The sequence below is a fragment of the Peromyscus maniculatus genome, chromosome 17 (genome assembly GCF_049852395.1).
Source record: "Peromyscus maniculatus bairdii isolate BWxNUB_F1_BW_parent chromosome 17, HU_Pman_BW_mat_3.1, whole genome shotgun sequence".
Taxonomy (NCBI): Eukaryota; Metazoa; Chordata; class Mammalia; order Rodentia; family Cricetidae; genus Peromyscus; species Peromyscus maniculatus.
Genome location: NC_134868.1, coordinates 3,725,265 through 3,743,688, shown reverse-complemented (window position 1 = coordinate 3,743,688; position 18,424 = coordinate 3,725,265). Strand labels below are relative to the sequence as shown.

Here is an 18,424-nt window from a genome sequence, read left to right as displayed (position 1 = left end):
CCCAGAATTCTCCTCTCTCCTTGTCCTGCCTATACTTCCTGCCTGGCTACTGACCAATCAGTGTTTTATTTATTAACCAACCAACACATTTAACGTACAGAACATCCCACAGCATACTGTGATTCTCAAAGGACATTCTTCCTTTGAGAAGGTGGACAGATGGATGAATAGATGAATGGGCAGAAAGCTGGATGAATGAATGAGAGATAGAGGTGTGTAAGGATGGGTGAATGGAAGTTGGCACTGAAGGGAAAACTACAGAGTTAAGCCAATAAAGGTGTGGCAGATAAATGAATGGATAGATAAATTGATATATAGATGGGTGGATATAGATATAGATGGATGGACAGATAGACAGGTATATGGATAGATGGGTGGATCGATAAATGGATTAATAGAATGATAGATGGGTGTATGTATATATTAATGAATAGATGGATGGATGAGTTGGTTGGTAGGTAGATGAGTGCATGAATGGGTAGACGAGTAGAAGAATGAATGGACTGGTGGATAGACAGATGGATGAATGGATGGATGGACAGACGGATGGAAGGATGGACGAGTGGATGGATGGGTGGATGGATGGTTGTCTGCATATCTATTTCATCCACTTATTTCCCCACCCACACTCATACCTGTGATTTTCAAAGGACATTCTTCCTCCAGGAGACACTTGGCAAATCCTGGAAACATTTCTGAGGTGTTGGCAGCATCTGGGGTGGATGCCAGGTCATGTTCTATTAATCACAGCTCAGTGCCCACCACAGAAACCATCAGCCTCAGTGCCAGAACTCCAGAGTTCAAGAACCCCAGGGAGAAAGGGTGGCCATTCTTGTACCCTCAGAATGAGCCAGCAGTAAGCAAGGGCATTCCTCACTCCTTGTCCTCCACAGGGAACATGAGCTGGATCTCCTGCCGGAGCATCTCTGGGGGCATTGAGGACCTGCTGGATGACTTTGACATGTGTGCCCCTCACATGGACTCTCCTGAGGTCGATCTGATCAGAGAAGCCCTCCAGCTGTGCCGCCCTGCTGTGGAGCTCCGGGGCATGGGTGAGCGTCCTGGCCTGACAGGAGGGTATGCTCTGCACTGCTCTCCAGAAACCTCAGAAACCCAGGGAACTACAAGTTGATTTTTCACCAACCTAAACCTCCATCTGTCAATCATTCACTCATCTACTCATCCATTCATTCATCCATCTACCTGTCTATCCATCTATCCATCATTTGTTTGTTTGTTTTTCGAGACAGGCTTTCTCTGTGTACCTTTGCACTTTTCCTGGAACTCACTCTGTAGACCAGGCTGGCCTTGAACTCACAGAGATCCACCTGCCTGTGCCTCCCAAGTGCTGGGATTAAAGGCGTGCGCCACCACTGCCTGGCCCCATCTACCCATCAATCCCCACCTTCCATTCATGCATCATCCCCCCCACCTGTTTGTGTCTCTGTCTACCCACCCACTGTGTCACTTTCTTGTCACTAACTTGTACAATTTGGAATGCAGTTAGGAAGAATTTTGGGACAAAATCTGAAAAACCAATGCTGTCCCTCCCTCTGGACCCGCATTTTCCTCTAGACAAGTCCAGACAGGAAGTACTTCAGGGAAATAGAGAATTGTACCCAAACTTAAGTGACAGGAGAGAAAAATAAGTCCCATGAATTTTTTCTTTTTCTTTTCTTTTCTTTCTTTTTTTTTTTTTTTTTTTTTTTTTTGTTGTTGTTGTTCAAGACAGGGTTTCTCTGTGTAGCTTTGTACTTTTCCTGGATCTCACTCTATAGACCAGGCTGGCCTTGAACTCACAGAGATCCACCTGCCTCTGCCTCCCAGTGCTGGGTTTAAAGGCAAGTGCCTCCACCGCCCGGCTGTCCCATAGGTTTTTAATTGATGGAATAGATGAGAATAATCACAGGGGTCGGGAAGACAGCTCAGTCAGCAAAGGACTTGTTGTGAGAAACGGACTTGACTTCAGATCCCCAGCACTCAGGTAAAAAGCCAGCTGTGGGGCTGCACATCTGCAATTCCAGTGCTGAGATTGAGCTTGGTGCTGGAATCCCAGGCTAGAGCCCCAGCACTGGGGCTTCCCAGAGGAAACCCCAGCCTTCCACCTGACTTGACAGGAGACAAGCTGGGCGGCAAGCCTGTGCATCGGCGCACACCTGGCTTCCCAGCAGTCAGGAGACTGAGGCAGGAGGATTAGGAGTTCAGAGTCTTCCTCAGCTAACTTCAAACTTAGCAAGTTCAAGTCAGCCTGGGCTATGTGAGACTCTGAGAGCAACAAAAACAGACAGAGCCTGGCGTGATGACACAGCTTCAATCCCAGCACTCGAGAGGCAGAGGCAGGAGGATCTCTGTGAGTTCGAGGCCAGGCTGGTCTACAGAGTGAGTTCCAGGACAGCCAGGGCTACACAGAGAAACCCTATCTCAAACAAAGGAACAACGACAACAACAAAAACCCAAAGAAACAAAGACGTGACAGTGACAAAGAATGGACTTTGTCCTCAGTATGGGCGCACCAGCAGTCTGTCCATGTGAGGAGCTCACTGTAGTCTTGGGGTCACGGGGGAGGAACAAAGGAAAGCTGAGCCACCTGGAGCAGTGTGCTCTGGTTGATCATTGTCTCAGGTCCGGTTCTGCGGGATCCTGTTGGCACCAGGGCAGCCAAATGCCAGAGGGCACTGTGTTCTTGCAACTTGATGAAGCCAGGGAGTTGATGACCCAAAGCAAGAATAGATCAGAAGAGTGGAGATGGAGTTGGAGGTGCAGATGGGGGAGGAGGAGCAGGAGGAGGCGGGGAGGGAAGAAGGAGGAGCAGGAGGAGGAAGAGCATAGGTCCTGGGACATGGCTCCGTTAGTAAAGTGTTCGCTGTCCAAGCTGAGGACCTGAGTTCAGATCCCCAGCCCCACCTCAGAGCCGCAGCACGCACCTGCAGCCCCAGAGTTAGGGTACAGTCAGGCATGTCCCAGTGTAGCTGAATATGTGAGTTCAGGTTCAGTGAGCTCTTACCTCACAAAGTAAAGTGGAGGCTCCTCTTCCATGGCTCACCAGATAAAGACGCTTGCTGCCAAGCCTGAGGACCTGAGTTCGATCCTGGGACCCCCATGGTAGGAGGAGAGAAGTGATCCCCACAGGTTGTCCTCTGACCTCTACACACGCACCAGGGTATATGTACATGTGTCTGCATGCACACATTCACACACAAAGAAAGAAATGAAATGAAATTTAAAGAATTAAACTGTCAAACAATTCAAAAAAGGTGGGTGGGTTTTTTGTTTTGTTTTGTTTTGTTTTGTTTTGTTTTTTCAAGACAAGGTCTCTCTGTGTGGCCCTGGCTGTCCTGGAACTCACTCTGTAGACCAGACTGGCCTCAAACCCAGAGATCCACCTGCCTCTGCCCACCCCCCACCCCCCCACCCTGCCACTGTGCCCCACTAAAAGATAAAGTTTTTAAAGTATTTAATCTTAGAGTTTGGCAAGCCACACCTCTGGGTGTGACTTATAAATGTGTCAGATAAGTGTGTCCAGTGGGTGTCATTGACTTCTGTGTGCCTGATGTGTGTCCGGCGTGTGTGTGTGTGTGTGTGTGTGTGTGTGTGTGTGTCTAATACGTGTCTCTGATATTTCTGATGTGTGTGTGTGATGTGTGGGTGTTCCTGATAGGTGTGCCTGACGGATGTGTCTGCGAGGTGTGTCAGGCGTGTCTTTGATGGCCTTGCGCTCCAGAGATCCGCCTGTCTCTGCCTCCGCAGTTACGGTACGCACCACCAGGCTGGGCTTTTGCCAGGGTGCTGGGATCAAACCTGAACTCCCATGATTGTAAGGCTGGCACTTGGCCAGCTGTCACCTGCCTAGACACTCTGTGGTGTTAGGTCCTCTCCATTGCTGCAGAATCATCACCATCCCCCCTCCTCTTCCCCATCGTCCTCCCCTGGCCCTGGATTCTCCTCCTGGGCTGCTTTCTGGCTCTGAGAACCTGAAAGCTCTGCATACTTCCTGTAAATTGTTTGAGGCAGAGTTTTGTGTGTCCTAGTCTGGCTTTGAACTCTGTGTGGTGAAGGATGACCTTGAACCCTGATCCTCCTGCCTCTGCCTCCCAAGTGCTGGGATGGCAACTGTGTACCACCACTGCTGGTTCATATGTTGCTGGGACTGAAGCTCAGGACTTTGTGCATGCTGGGGGAGCGCTCTACCTGCTGAGCCACCCCCCCAACACGCACAGACACAGACACACACACAGACACACACACAGACACACACACACAGACACACACACACACAGACACACACACACACACACACACACACACACACACACACACACACACACACACACACACACGGCAAGATCTTTGCAAAAACTCCTTTGTTTACAATCCGTGGTGCCCCAAGCAGAGGGTAGGGTGCGGTGAAAAAATCGCCAACAGAGGGCGCTACGGCAGTGTGTGTTCCCAGAGCATTTCTGTGCATGTTTGAGCCTGGCAGCCCGGTAGGGACAGTATTTTCCAGCGGGTGTCGCAGGCTCCAGGGTGGTTTTCATGGGTCCATTTTTGGTCCTCCATTTTTATTTTTCTATGCGTGTACAGGTGCCCATACTGAGTAGAGGAGTTGGATCCATGGAGTTTGAGTTACAGGCAGATGTGAGCCACCTGGTTGTGGGTGCATGTTCGAAACCACTGAGAATTCTCTTCAGCCCCCTCCATTTCAAAAGTGCTCTGTTTGTGTGTGCCCACGTGGTTAGCCACTCTTGTGTGCGGAAGTCAAGCACAAGTTGAGGGAGTTGGCTCTCTCCCGGGTCCTGGGTATCGAACTCAGGTCGTCAGGCTTGGCAGCAAGCACATTTATCCACTGGTAATCCCTGGCCTCTGTCCTTTCTCGGTCAGGATCACGATATTCAGCTGAACCTGGCTTTGAACTCGTAATCCTGCTGTCTGAGCCTCCCGAGAGATGGGCACACCAGGCATGTGCCACCACACTGAACAGAAGTGCCTGCTGGGTGAATGTGCTGTGCTGTGCATCAGTAGCCAGGCAGATGACGGGCTTGGCTAACTAAAGAGCGGGGTGGGGGCTGGGGGCGGCCAATGGGCTCCGGAGGACGTCAAACAGCAGCCTGGGGTGGGAGGACCGGGCTGGAGTCAGGGAGTGAGTTTGACGGAGGTGGCATTTGAAAGCGGGCACAGTTCACCTATCCACTGACCCTCCCACCCCCCCTTGTCTTTCTTCTTTCGTCTGTCCGTCTGTCCACCCTTCCAGTCTTCCCTCCACACTTTACCAATCTGCCCATCCATCTGTCGGTCAGCCTGCCATCCTCACATTCGTCCATCTTCCCACCCAACCACCCACCTTTCCATCCATCCACCTACTTCCCATCCATCAGCACCCACACACACACCAATCGGTCCATCCCCCTGCTTCCTCACCCCACCCACTCACCCGTCCACCTGGGTCTCAGCCACTTGGGGAGCCGCAGTGAGAGGCTGTCTTGAGCCCAGGCGTCAAGGCTGATCTGGACAATAACAAAATGAATACTTAGTTAATTAACTCGTTGATGGAGAGGCGCCCTTGGAGGAGAATGCCTGGCTTGAGGAAGAGCTCCAGGCAGAGGGAACATGGTCAGCAGAGCCTGGAGGCTGGCAGCTAGTCTATGTCCAGGAGGCAGGGGGATGGATGGACACAGACAGCGAGGCAGGAAGGGTGACAGGGCCTGGGGTGTCCCAGCTTCTCCCCTGCGATCCTGTAAGAGTTGGGGCTCGTGGGTGTGGCGAGGTTCAGCCAGGAGGTGACACACCTCTTTTCATTGCAGAGAACAGCGTCCTGTACACCGAGATCCTGGCCAGGCTCCTTTACTTTGCTACGTCCCATCCAGCGATGATCGGGCAGCTGTGCCAACAAGCCCAGAGCTGGTTCCGGGCCTGCCCACACCCAATGCTGGTGCCCCTGGCAGGATTCCTACAGCCACCCGGGGGACGGCTTCGGGCTACTCTCACTGGCTGTCACAAAGGCAAGTGTCCCCACCATCACAAAAACACATCGGCTCACTGTGTACCCGGGGGACCAGACGCCAGATATTTGGGGCTGCTCTCGGGGGCTCCCCTCTGCCAGACAGGAGGCCCCAGGTACCACTGGGACCTTCCCTTGCTCTCCCATGACTAGGCCTTCTCTGTCCCCGGGGACTGTAGATTACTGCTGTAAATACTGCTAATGAGCCTGGAGCTGGCAGATGCCTCTGAGGTTCTGTCCCAGAGAGCTGCTGGCTACAGCGTCCCACAAGCTGGGGGTGCATGCCAGGCAGTCTGCAAGTGTAGAGTGAAGCTGGCCACCCTGACAGATGACAGGGACCCGGCTAAGACTTCACGCTAGAATGCCAGGGGGAAAGAGGCCTTAGGGTTTGACACACCTTGTCCCTATGTCACCCACCTACTCACCTGTGCACACACAATCCATCCATCACCCACCTGTGCACACACAATCCACCCCTCCCCCACCTTGCACACACAATCCATCCATCACCCACCTGTGCACACACAATCCATCCATCACCCACCTGTGCACACACAATCCATCACTCACCTGTGAACACACAATCCACCCATCACCCACCTGTGCACACACAATCCATCCATCACCCACCTGTGCAGACACAATTCATCCACATTCACCCACCTGAGCACACACACCTGTGCACACACAATCCACCCACCTGTGCACACACAATCCATCCATCACCCACCTGTGCACACACAATCCACCCATTCCCCACCTGTGCACACACAATCCATCCACCCACCTGTGCAGACACAATCCATCCATCCACCTGTGCACACACAATCCATCCATCACCCACCTGTGCACACACAATCCACCCATCACCCACCTGTGCACACACAATCCACCCATCACCCACCTGTGCACACACAATCCACCCATCCATCCACCTGTGCACACACAATCCACCCATCCATCCACCTGTGCACACACAATCCACCCATCCATCCACCTGTGCACACACAATCCATCCACATTCACCCACCTGTGCACACACAATCCATCCATCACCCACCTGTGCACACACAATCCATCCACCCACCTGTGCATACACAATCCATCCACCTGTGCACACACAATCCACCCATCCACCCACCTGAGCACACACAATCCATCCACATTCACCCACCTGAGCACACACAATCCACCCATCACCCACCTGTGCACACACAATCCATCCATCACCCACCTGAGCACACACAATCCACCCATCACCCACCTGTGCACACACAATCCATCCACCCACCTGTGCCCACACAATTCATCCACATTCACCCACCCATCTATCCTTCCTTCCATCATTCTTTCCGTCAGTATCCACGTTGCTACCTTATATCTATTCTCTTTTTAAGATTTCTTTTCTTAGGCCGAGTGGTGGTGGTGCACGCCTTTAACCTCAGCAAAGGCAGGTAGATTTTTTAAAAATGTATCCGTGTGTGTGTGTGTGTGTGTGTGTGTGTGTGTGTGTGTGTGTTATGTATGGGGATTCCCATAGAGGCCAGTAGAGGCTGTCAGATCTCCAGGAGCTGTGAGATGCCTGATGTGGGTGCTGGGAACTGAACCAGGTCCTCTGGAAGAGCAGAGCTGAGCTGTCTCTGCAGCTCCCTGTGTCTCCCACCACCACTGTCCTCGCTCCCCCCCCCCCCCCGCCCCCCGTTCCCCTCACCAGGCTCCCCCGCCCATGCTCTGTAGCACGAATCTTAAATCGGTCTTTTAATAAAAAGCCCAGAGCCAGATAGTGGGGTAAATGCTGAAAGATCAGAGAGACAAAGGAACAAACCACAGCTGCTTCTCACCTCGCCAGCTCCTCACATCCTCTGACTGAATGTCTCTGAGTCCTCAGCTGAACGGGGTCCAGCCGAAAAAGCTTCAGTTCCTGTCTCCTCACGCCTTATATACCTTTCTCCACCCAACCATATTAATCCTTCCCAGTGCTGGGATTGAAGGTGTGCACCACTACTGCCTGGCTCTGTTTCTCTCCTAGACCAAATCAATCTCACATAATCAAGGGTGGCTTTTTTTTCCCCCGAGACAGAGTTTCTCCGTGTTGTTTTGGTGCCTGTCCTGGATCTCACTGTGTAGACCAGGCTGGCCTTGAGCTCACAGAGATCCGCCTGGCTCTGCCTCCCGAGTCCTGGGATTAAAGGCGTGTGCCACCACGGCCCAGCCAGGGTAGCTTTGAACTCACAGAAATCCAAACAGATCTCTGCCTCCCAAGTGCTAGGATTAAAGGTGTGTGCCACCACTGCCTGGCCTCTATGTTTAATCTTGTGGCTGTCCCTGGTCTTCGGGTAAATTTTATTAGGGTACACAATATATGACCACAATGCTCTCTCCTCTCTCCAGGTGCTTACCAACTCACCCTGTAGCTATGACACTCTCCTTTCACTCCCCACCCTCCTCCTTCTCCCTCCTTTTCTCTGCTGTTCACGTTATTTCTCGTCCATTGTGAGACCCACACAGTCCACTCAGGGCTCCAGTTCTTTCCCTCCCACTCCCCGGGGAACTTCTCTACACAATAGGAAATGTTAACGCTCAGAGGCGCACGGCACGGGGAAATGACTCAGCGGTGCCGCGCTGAGGACTCTTAGCCAAGGGGCCTAGTGAGAACGGCTGTGCTGATTAGAAGGATCCAGGTGGAGCACTTGAACCGGAGCCCGCACAGTGTGCTCCATCTTTCCATTGAGCACAGCACAAAGGGCATCCCTAGGGTGTTGGGACAAGGACAATGGCGCTGCAGCACTTACCATAGTCGTTGTGACATTCCAGCCAGTGAGGAGGGGGGAAGGGGGTGGACCTCTTCCTATTAGAGGCAACACCTAGAAGAACTTGTTTCTACTCTTATGTCATTGACTAGTACTAGGACATCTCCAACTATAAGGCTGTGAGAAAATAGTCTCCTTGTGTGAGCGTGGGTATAATCTCTGTCTCTGTCTCTCTCTGCTCTGGGGATGGTGTAGATAACTATATGCTCAGATAAAAACACATGAACTGTGGGGCCCTCTTACTAAGTGGAGAACATAAAATGACTATGAGTACAGCCACAGATGAATCAGTGATGCTGTGACGGATTAGTGATGTCTGCCATGGCATAGGCAGGGGAAGTTACCACTTAGAGGCATGTTCCCATCTTCTCTGGGACAGGGAAGCAGCTGTGCTCTCCGTGCTTGTCATGTTAGGGAATGAGGAGGCTCCCCCCAACTCTGGGTCTCAGTTTCCTTATTTGTTTAAGTGGGAAAAAAAATGTGAGTTAATGTTTAAGATAAAGAAAGAAAATATGGGTCTGTATTAGCTGGGCCAACCATGACTTAACAGCCTCCAGCAAACAACCATATCACATCTGGGGAAACTGAGGTATGCAAAAGGCACAGGACCCCCTCAAGGGCATTTAGAAAAGTCTGTTTTCTCCATGCCTAAGCTAGGCTTCTCTTTTCTTTTGAAAATTTCATTAATTTTACTTTTATGTGAACGAGAGTTTTGCATGTGTGTCTGTGCACCCTGTGTATGTCTAGTGCTTATGCAGGCCGGAAGAGGGCACTGGGCCCCCTGGAACTGGAGTTACAGATGGTTCTGAGCTGCCATGTGAGTGCCAGGGATCAAACCCACATCCTCTACAAGAGCTGCTGTTTTAAATATATAGCGGTGCTGTTACTGGGTGAAAAAGTCACAACAAAACCCAGCATCAGAGCTTTATTGCGGGGGGTGGAGGGGTGGGGGGGTGGGAGGTTGGGGGGAGGACACGGAAGAGAGTAACCAGGCCTGGGGGAGACACGCGTCCAGAGAGGGGGGAGGGGGGAGAGAACGGAGAGAAGAGAGGAGAGGGGTCTGTGTCCGGCTTTTTTAAGGATCCCCCTGCACATGCGCAGGTGGGCTATGGAGCTACGCCAGGCATGCACTGATGGTGTGACCGTGCTGCATGCATTTGTGCCATCATGCAGCGCACTGATGACGTAAGACCCCTTGTCTAGCTCCTGAACTGCGTGTGTGCAGTCATGCAGCTGGAGTGGCAGAATCCTAACATTCCAGGCTTTTTGCTTATTATAAAAAAAGCAGGTGAACAAGGAATAGGGGCGTCATTTCTCCCGAAAAACTGCTTCCAGCTGACTTGGTGGGCATCGGTTGACTCTTAGGGGGGTAGAGAAGGGGGCTTTGGAGGTAGACAGGTGTCCTGGGGTCGTCTGCTGCTTTGGGAGTCGTCTGACAAGTTGCTGTCCAGGTGGATTCAAGCTGGTTCCAGAGCTCGCTAACCTGTCCAGGTAGATTTTCTGGAGCTCAGAAAAATTTTGAACATATTAAGAAGCAGCCATGAGAAAATTAAAGTCGGGGCTGGAGAGATGGTTCAGTGGTTAAGAGCACTGACTGCTCTTCCAGAGGTCCTGGGTTCAATTCCCAGCACCCACATGGCAGCTCACAACTGTCTGTAACTCCAGAGATCTAACACACCCTCACACAGACATACATACAGGCAAAACACCAATAAAATAAAAATTAAAAAATTTAAAAAAAAAGAAAATTAAAGTCTTGGGCTGGTGACCATGATATTGTAGTGTTAAGTGTTTAGCACTCTGCTTACATTGGTTTGAGAGAGAGAGAGAGAGAGAGAGAGAGAGAGAGAGAGAGAGAGAGAGAGAGAGAGAGATTGGAACATGTTTTTAATTTTTACCTGAGATAAGCCTTATCAGAGACAGATTATTTTAAGACACCTGTTTCCTTATCCAGGAGACACAGGTGATCAGTTGCTGAGAGAATTTAACAGTAATAGATGGTTATACTAAAGTCTGTGTTGTTTGCAGAGCCCAGACACTTCTGGGTCTGGGGGTGTAAATACCTTTTGACTGTTACTGTTCCTCACCACCTGGGTATACTTGATGGTCCTTGGACTCCAGCTCTATGGTGATCCTGTAACAATTAGCTGAGTAGTTAATTAGAAGAGGGAACCAGGAAGGGAAAAGCTTGTGGGGTGAGTCCTCATTCTTCTGGAGTTGGTGACAAGGCAGTGGATCCTGGTGTCCTCTGGAAGTTGAGAGAGAGCAGGGCCCTGTCTGTGTCCCTGTGCATGAGGAGGAGAAGAGACACTGCTGACCAGTCTGGAGTGAGGCACATGGAGGGAGCAAATGAAATGAAAGCTCCTAACTTAGCTGGAAAATCTCCTCCTGTTAGGTATCCCTGAAAGTACAATTAAGTCTGGGGAGGTGGATAAGGCTGTCTGTCCCCTACCCCAACAATAGGGAAATGAGAAGGAGAGGTAGGACCCCAAAACTCTCTCAGGACTGATTAAGTGGCTCCGTGTCCAATAGGAAGGAAACAGATCGCTCCATGCTGCATCCTGGGTTCCCTGTGAGCCGTGGCCAGGCCTAGGAGGTCTGCTGGAGGTCTTAGTTGGATGTCCCCATGCCACAAGGTGTACGGGGGCAGTCAGCTGACCAGTTATCTCTCTAGGTGGCTCAGTTGATACTCCAGCAGGGCACACACAAACCGCATGGCCTTCTAAAACAGGGACCCGGAAGCCCTTATGCAGCCGCTCGGATGGCGTGGGCCAGCATTTGGCAACTCTGTTCTTGGGCTTTCTCATTTCTCTCATGGCACACCTTAAATGCCGCAGCCGAAACTTCCACCTTTGGGGTCAGGAGCCTTGCTCTCCAGATGCTTAAGTTTATCCCTAATGTCAGGGAGCTCTGGGGGACAAGAGATGGATTTTATTCCGTGTCTTGAATTACTTTTTTTTTTTTTTTGATAGTCTGCTGGCTTGAGGGCAGCTTTAGGAAGACCCCCAGGAGGCAGGCTGTAAGCTGATCTCTGGCTAGAGAGCCTTCCGGATTATTATGATCCCAATGTGGGTCCTGATCGTAAACTCATTTGCATGTGTCCTAGCTGCTTCCAGACCTGTCCGTGCTTGGTGGCCCACCCAGTACCGGAGAACAGAGCAGAGGCCAGATAGGCAGAGATTGTTTGGAGTCGGAGATTACTCAGATTTAGGAATGGACGTGGTCAGGAGAGAGAGAATCAGAAAGGGAGGGTTCAGAGCTTAGGTAAAAGCATGGGGATAAGGTAACGCTTTTCATTTGCCCGTTCGCGGCCGAAGTTAGATAATTCCCGTGAAATATCGGGGTCCAAGCAGCCGTTACGTGGCCAAATTTACTGGTGTCTGGGGATATTTAAGGCATTTCTCAGAGGAGTGGGACCAAGAGGAGGAAGCCTCCATGTCCCCTGACTGCAGCTGAGAGAAAAAAATAAAAAATTAAAATAACAAATGGGATCCCAGACTCCCATCCTGGGCATCCCCGAGGGCAGGTAATCTGTGGACCAGCATCAGCACAAGTTATCCAACCCGTCCTCACGGGAGGGGCAAGGGCTGAGAGGGCATACGTACCAGAGGACCCCCTGGGAGTTCAGACAGCATTCAATACTTTGTCAAGAGAGAATGTGTTGTAGTACACAGCCCGGGGACGCCCCCTCGGAGGGGAGGGGTCCAGCACAAGAAATATATCTCCGGCTACTGGAAATGGCGAGGGATTGGAAAGGGAAAACTCACCAATGCGGAGCAGTCCTGGCTGCTGGGCAAATGAAAACCGCAGAGTGGGCAGGCGTAGGTCCAATAAACCTCGGTACAGGGTCCCAGACGCAGAGCGCCAGGAGAGCCTGTCTCCTCACGGCGCCAATGTTGTTTTAAATATATAGCGGTGCTGTTACCGGGTGAAAAGGTCATGAGACATGACAAAACCCAGTGTCAGAGCTTCATTAGGAGGAGGGGGATGGAAGAGAGTAACCAAGCTTGGGGGGGGGGGGGAGAGTCGGGGGGAGGAGGGAACAGAGAGAAGAGAGGGGAGGAGTCTGTGTCCGGCTTTTTAAGGATTCCCTTGCACATGCGCAGGTGGGCTATGGAGCTCCGCCACAAATGGCGCTGATTGCATGACCGCGCTATGCACTTTTGTGTGATCACGCAGTGCACCAATGACGTAAGACCCCTTACTTAGCTACTGAACTGCACGTGTGTGGCCATGCAGCTGGAGTGCCAGAATCCTAACAAGAGCAGCCAGGGCTCTTAACCGCTGAGCTGCCTCTCCAGCCTCTCCTCCGTGTGTGTGTGTGTGTGTGTGTGTGTGTGTGTACACTTACATGTGGATGGGCACACATGTCATCGTGGAAATAAAGGATGAGAGCGTAGACGCCTGACAGCCGGAGCAGCTTTATGTTACAGCGCCCACGCCGGGGTTTGTAACTGCGGGGAAGGGAGAAGGGGTCAGTTGCTTTGCTCTGTGTCTCCAAGTAGCTGGACCCCTGAGACTGGAGCTAAGTTTAGGGCCTTTAGGTGTCTTCCTCGTCACTCTGTACCTTACGCACTGAGAAGGAGTCCCCCGGTTGAAACCAGAGCTCTCCAGTACAGCGGTTCTAGCCAATGCTCCAGGCCCCCGGCTCTGCTGTGTTTACATGGGTTCTGGGGATCCGAACTCTGGTCCTCATGCTTAGCTGCAAGAGCTCCATCCACAGAGCCATCCCTCCAGGCCATAGGCTGGTGTTATCTGAGGCTAACTGCTGCCTCTCTCTTCAGTGAGGTCCAAACCCAGACCCACCTGGCAGAGACTATTAGCTATTCTCTATTTTCCTCTCTTAGTCTTCTTCTGTGTGTGTGCATGTGTGTGCAAGTGCTTGTGTGTGTGCGCTTGGGCATGTGTGCCTGTGTGTGTGCGTGTGTGTGCAAGTGCGTGTGTGTGTGTGTGTGTGTGTGTGTGTGTGTGTTTGGGCATGTGTGCATGTGTGTGGTTGTGCATGTGTGTGTGCGTGTGTGTGCATGTGTGTGTACACATACCACAGTCCATGTGCAGAGGTCAGAGAATGAGGCCGCAGTTGTCTCCTTCTGCCTTTAGACAGTCCTGGAGATGGAGCTGAGGTGGCCAGGCTTGTGGGGAGAGCTCTTTATCTGTTGAGCCGTCTGTCTGTCTGTCTGTCTGTCTGAGACAAGGTGTCCCGTGGTGTCTCAGGCTGGCCTGGAACTCACTTCATAGCTCAGGTTGGGTTTAAGCTCCTGACAGTCCCCCTGCTCAGGCTCCTGGTTTAGCAACTGCCAGCTTCCGGTCGGTCGCAGGCCTGACGTGGGCATGAGCCTGCTGGGCACTGTTCCACAGCCACCACCAAACCATCTGAGCCCTGTGGAGTCTCACAGAGGTGACAAATGCCTGGCAGGACTGAAATGAGCGCCCCATCCACGGTTGCTCAGCATCCCCTGACGCTATGTGACAACCGCTTCTGGAAGGGGCCTGGGTGTCATCTTACTCCCAACGACCCACCTCCCGTGGCGTGGCCTGCGTCCTTGGTCTAGGCCCCACCCCGTGAAACTTCCAGAACCTCCCACAGCACCACCAACAGGAGTCCTACGAGTCTGTGGGGACTCTCCACACGGATGGTGACACCTGTTCCATACCACCAGACACCAGGCACATCTTTGTCTCTAATTGCTGCATCTAAAAATGTAGGGGGAAAAATGTAGTTATGTAAAATCCCAGGGTGCAGAACTATCCCTGGGTGAGGACCGTTGGCCAAGCTGTGTTTTGGGCTATTTTCCTCTTTTAATTGTTGTTTATCAAGACAGGGTTTCTTGCCCATCGGTGGTGGCACACGCCTTTAATCCCAGCACTCGGGAGGCAGAGCCAGGCAGATCTCTGTGAGTTTGAGGCCAGCCTGGGCTACCAAGTGAGTCCCAGGAAAGGCACAAAGCTACACAGAGAAAGCCTGTCTTGAAAAACCAAAAAAAAAAAAAAAAAAAAAGACAGGGTTTCTCTGTGCAGCCCTGGCTGTCCTGGAACTCACTGTGTAGACCAGGCTGTCCTCAAACTCAGAGATCTGCCTGCCTCTCTGCCTTTGAGTGCTGGGATTAAAGGTGTGCACCACCATGGCTTCCTTTTTAATTTTTATATGTTTATTTTTATTTTTTTTATTTTATTTTTTTTTTTTGGTTTTTCGAGACAGGGTTTCTCTGTGTAGCTTTGCGCCTTTCCTGGAGCTCACTTGGTAGCCCAGGCTGGCCTCGAACTCACAGAGATCCACCCGGCTCTGCCTCCCGAGTGCTGGGATTAAAGGCGTGCGCCACCACCGCCCGGCAATGTTTATTTTTAATATGTATATGTGTATCTATGTATGTGCATGTGGGTGCAGTACCCACAGAGGCCAGAAGGTCCCCTGGAGCTAGAATTAGAAGTGGTTTTGAGCCTTACGTCAGGCAGGAGCAAGTGGACATCACTTCTCCAGCTCCCCTGGGGTCAAAGGGCAGCCTAGGTGTCCATCCTCACCTTCCACCCTGTTTGTTTTATTTTATTTTTTCAGATTTATTTATTTTATGCATCTGTCCAAATATATGCATTGAGTGTATGTACAGATAGGAGCTGCCTTGTGGGTGTGGGAAACTGAACCCTGGCCCTCTGCAAGGGCAGGAGGAGATCTCAAGGGCCGAGCCATCACCGCCGGTGCCCTCGGCTTCGGGTGAGGCCCTGTGTCTTGCTCGATGCCATGTACAGCAGACTGTCTGGCCTTCAAGCTCCCATTCTCCACCCCCCCTTCCATCTACAGGAGGCTGGGGCTGCAGATGTGCGTCCAGCTGTGCCTGGCTTCCCATGGCCTCCCTTCCATCTGCAGGAGGCTGGGGCTGCAGATGTGTGTCCAGCTGTGCCTGGCTTCACATGGCCTCCCTTCCATCTGCAGGAGGCTGGGGCTGCAGATGTGCATCCAGCGGTGCCTGGCTTCCCACAGGCTCTGGGACCCAAACTCCCATCATCAGGCTTCACAGCAAGGGCTTTGCTCAGCGAACCATCCCTCTAGCCCCACCCCATCACAGTCAGGGGCTGATGAGAGCGCTCAGTGGGCGGAAGGGCCTACCACCAACCCAGGTCCTCACTGTTACCTTCGTGTGTCTGCAGGCATCACCGCCGTGGCATGGAGCCTGGAAGAGAAGCTCCTGGTGGTGGGCACCCAGGATGGCGTCATGGTCGTGTGGGATGTGGAGGAACAACAGGTGGTCCATGTTCTCACGGGACACACAGGTGATGAGTGGGAAGTGGGGTGGCTACACTCTGTCCCCAGAGTGACTTCACCCTCACACACTGATGTCCTTATGCTGAAACTCTGGGGTTTGGTCTGCATCAGCCAGCTAGAACCGTGTAAAGATTCACCTCACACACACGGTGGCTGCAAACAAGCTTTTTATTTAAAAAGATGTATTGGGGGCAGGGGCTGGAAAGATTGTCTCCGTGGTTAGGAGAGCTTCTCGGTCTTCCAAGGATCTGAGTTCAGTTCCAGCACCCATGCTGGGGGCTCACAACTGCCTGTAACTCCAGCTCCAGGACATCCGACACCCTCTCCTGGTTTCTGCAGACACAGACAGACATACACATACACATACTCGTAAATCTTAGCCATATTTGAGGGAGGGGCGGTGCTGGCGAGCTGGCTCAGCAGGTAAGGCAGTCGTCAATAAGTGTGACGACCTGAGTTCAATTCCTGCCACCCACATGGTGAAAAGAGAGAAACTTTCCAGGAGAAGAAGAAGACAACTCCTGCAAGAAGTTGTCCTCTAACCTACACACACACACACACACACACACACACACACACACAAATAATAATAATAATAATAATAATAATAATAATAATAATAATAATAATAAATGTTAATTAAAAAAACTAAAAGGCTAGACTCACAACCAAAAAGTAGTCCCTTCTCTGCTTTCCTTTGTGTGTGTGTTGGGGGGGGCATGGATCAATGCACTTCATTGGGGTCATTTCCAGAAGCAGGGTGACCAGAGAGGCATGGGCTCCTTGCAAATGCATCCACCACTGAAGAAAACATCTCCCTCCCCATGAAGTGCCTGTAAATCCTCAAAGAGAGGTAGGGCTGTGAAGGGACACAGATACTCCATTATAGTCACACGGGAGAAGAGGCTAGCTCACAGGAGTCTTGACTGAAAGGAACTGCAAAATCCCATTGTCAGGAGTGTGGGACATGGAGAGTGTGGATCACATTATCAAAGGCATGGATCAAGGAGGGTAGAGAATTGCATGCTGGGCAGTGATGGTGCCTTTAGTCCCAACTCTCAGGAGGCAGAGGCAGGAGGATCTCTGTGAGTTCGAGGCCAGCCTGGTCTACAGAGTGAGTGCCAGGGCAGCCAGGGCTACACAGAGAAACCCTGTCTTGAAAAACCAATAATAATAATAGTAATAATAATAATAATAATAACAATAGATCATAATAATAATAGTGATAAATCCTTTTTAAAAATTATGCTAAAATATGGTATAAATACTGCTCCGGCTGGCAAGACAGTTCATTAGGTAAAGGCACTTACCTCAGAAACCTGGCGACCTGAATTTGATCTCCAGAACCATGTGGAGGTGAAGGAAGAGAAAGACTCCAGAAGGTTCTCTGACTGCCGCATGCTCCGTGCACGGTGGCGATATGCCACCCCCCTCCCCAAATACCATGCGCGCGCGCGCGCGCGCGTGCGCGCACACGCACACACAGAGACGATGAGGCTTTAAACGTTAGAAGCACTATACACTCTCCACTTGCTGTTTCCCATCTACTACTGTGTGCAGGAAGGCATGATGTTCAGTTCGACCAGAAACAATGTAGTCACCTGGGAAGAGAGTCTCCTGAGGGACTGTCTGGATCAGGCTGGTCTTCGGGACTCTTCCTGAGGTGGGAGGACCCGCCCACTGTGGGCCACACTGTCCCTAGGTTTGTGCCCCAGGTTGTATAACAGTGGGGAGAGAGAGAGCTGGTCACAAGCACAGGGACATCTATTCTTTCTGCCCTTGACTGTGGATGTGACTGGCTGATTTGATCTCCCAGCTTGATTTCCACACGGTGATGGACTGTGACCTGTGAGCGCAGTAAACCCCCTCCCCCTAAGCTGCATTCGTCAGGTTATTTAACAGAGCAACAGAAAATGAACCAGGAAAGCCTCTCTTCCCAGCCCCAGGCCAGTGGAAACCAGCCAAGGAGAGAACCTTTACACCATGGGAACAGGCAGGAGCAGGAAATCACAGCTTCCCACCCGACAGCACACTGCTCTTCTGCCTTCTGCGGGGGAGGGGGGAGGTTTTGGTTTATTTTCTTTCAGATTAAACATTATGTAAAATACATGTATATATTATAGGAAGAAACATTTTTACAACTTTTATGCTTTTTGAGTTTTTATTTGGATTTGTTGTTGGCTTTCTCTCTCTCTTTCTTTCTTTTTTCTGGTTTTTCAAGAAAGGGTTTCTCTGTGTAGCCCTGGCTGTCCTGGAACTCTATCTATAGTCCAGGCTGGCCACGAACTCACAGAGATCCGCCTGCCTCTGCCTCTGCTTGGATTAAAGATGTACTCCATGGCACCCAGCAGTTATTTAGAT

At 51.3% G+C, this 18,424-nt stretch overlaps 1 protein-coding gene and 1 long non-coding RNA gene across 5 annotated transcripts in view; one reads left to right on the top strand and one right to left on the bottom strand.

Moving 5' to 3' along the window:
- The window catches only part of Nwd1 (NACHT and WD repeat domain containing 1), a 78,036-nt gene that overhangs the window by 37,159 nt on the left and 22,453 nt on the right, over positions 1-18,424 (top strand). For all 4 annotated transcript variants that reach the window (XM_076553224.1, XM_076553225.1, XM_076553226.1 and 1 more), the window contains 3 exons: positions 894-1,052; positions 5,799-5,996; positions 15,949-16,071. In XM_076553224.1, coding sequence (XP_076409339.1) covers positions 894-1,052; positions 5,799-5,996; positions 15,949-16,071 — 480 coding nt within the window. The remainder of the gene's footprint in view (positions 1-893; positions 1,053-5,798; positions 5,997-15,948; positions 16,072-18,424) is intronic.
- On the bottom strand, positions 9,728-12,807 carry LOC121823371 (uncharacterized). Its single transcript, XR_006064787.2, has 3 exons — positions 12,573-12,807; positions 10,869-10,939; positions 9,728-10,288 (listed from the first exon to the last, which is right to left on the bottom strand). It is a non-coding gene; the product is annotated as an uncharacterized LOC121823371 (long non-coding RNA).